The sequence below is a fragment of the Echinops telfairi genome, unplaced genomic scaffold (genome assembly GCF_000313985.2).
Source record: "Echinops telfairi isolate 266 unplaced genomic scaffold, ASM31398v2 ScPeMD7_7458;HRSCAF=8496, whole genome shotgun sequence".
NCBI lineage: Eukaryota > Metazoa > Chordata > Mammalia > Afrosoricida > Tenrecidae > Echinops > Echinops telfairi.
The window spans coordinates 17,459,307-17,460,459 of NW_022111358.1; the positions used below are offsets into that span (position 1 = coordinate 17,459,307).

General features: G+C 49.4%; 1 protein-coding gene across 1 annotated transcript in view; it reads left to right on the forward strand.

The window, feature by feature from the left end:
- COIL (coilin) overlaps positions 1–1,153 on the forward strand; it is a 13,350-nt gene that overhangs the window by 5,744 nt on the left and 6,453 nt on the right. The window contains 3 exon segments of the mRNA XM_045299300.1: positions 39–370; positions 514–600; positions 925–1,017. Coding sequence (XP_045155235.1) covers positions 39–370; positions 514–600; positions 925–1,017 — 512 coding nt within the window.

Genomic DNA, 1,153 nt, shown 5'->3' on the forward strand with positions numbered 1-1,153 from the left:
GAGCATGCCGTCCCAGAAAACCCCGGAGTGTGCCGCAGGTGTCCCACAGACAGCGGACCTCTTAGCAGGAAGAGGTGGTCCCCCGGGGCCAGGGTCATCGTCGCAGATGCCAAGTGCTATTAGGTGGAAGCATTCTGATGCCAACACCAGCAGACAGGGTCCTCCTCTCAACCTGTCCCTCCCAGCCAGTTTGGGCCGAGGATGGGGTAGAGGAGAGGACCTTTCTTGGAAAGGACCAAGGGGTCGAGGTGTGCGGGGACGGGGGCGAGGGCGAGGGCAGCCCATTTCCTGTGTTTTAAATAGAAGCAGTGACTATCAGAAACAGCAACAGTTAACTGAAATATTAACAAACTCATCTACTCTTATCCAGGTAAGGGTTATTTATCTGGAGTTTGCCTCCTCCCACTGCCGGTTGTGAGGCTGGACTGACTTCACCGGTAGGGGTTGCAGGGGTGAGGGGGGGCAGCTTTGCTCACCAGTAACATGTCGCACAACTAAATACGGCTCTTTCAGAATCCGGCAGAGGTAAGCCAGAAGGACTACAGTGTGTTACCGCTGTTAGCGGCGGCCCCCCAGGTTGGAGACAAGATTGCATTTAAGGTAATTATGAAAACACCCACTACAGCAGTAAACGTTCATTTCCCCCCAAATCGACTGACTGTGCTGGGAGGGCCAAGGCCCTGGAGCACACAGATGAAGTAATGAGAAATAGGGGTTGGTATATGAGTTCAGTGTCAGAAGAGATGTATGGGCATTTTCAATGGCACTCTTGCTTTGCTACCAGAGCTTGGTGGGATCCCCAGAGTGGGGGAGGTGGGTACCCCAACCCAACCCGCCCCCGTCAAGCATGGGCAGGAGGAACCAGGGGGCTCTTTGACTTGGAGGGACTTGTATATACTTAAGAGCTTTTCAAATTCTTTCCAGCTGTTGGAACTAACATCCGATTACTCTCCCGATGTCTCTGATTACAAGGTACAGCTTTTATTTCAAAATAATTGTTAGCAACAAAAAAAAATTGTTAGCGTGGAACAGATTCCAAAATCACATTTCCTATTCGATGGGTAACATACACCTTTTTTTAAGCAAGTGATGTCATAAAGTAGAAGATAAAACATTATAATGTAAACTGTAAAAGATAGACACACACACACAC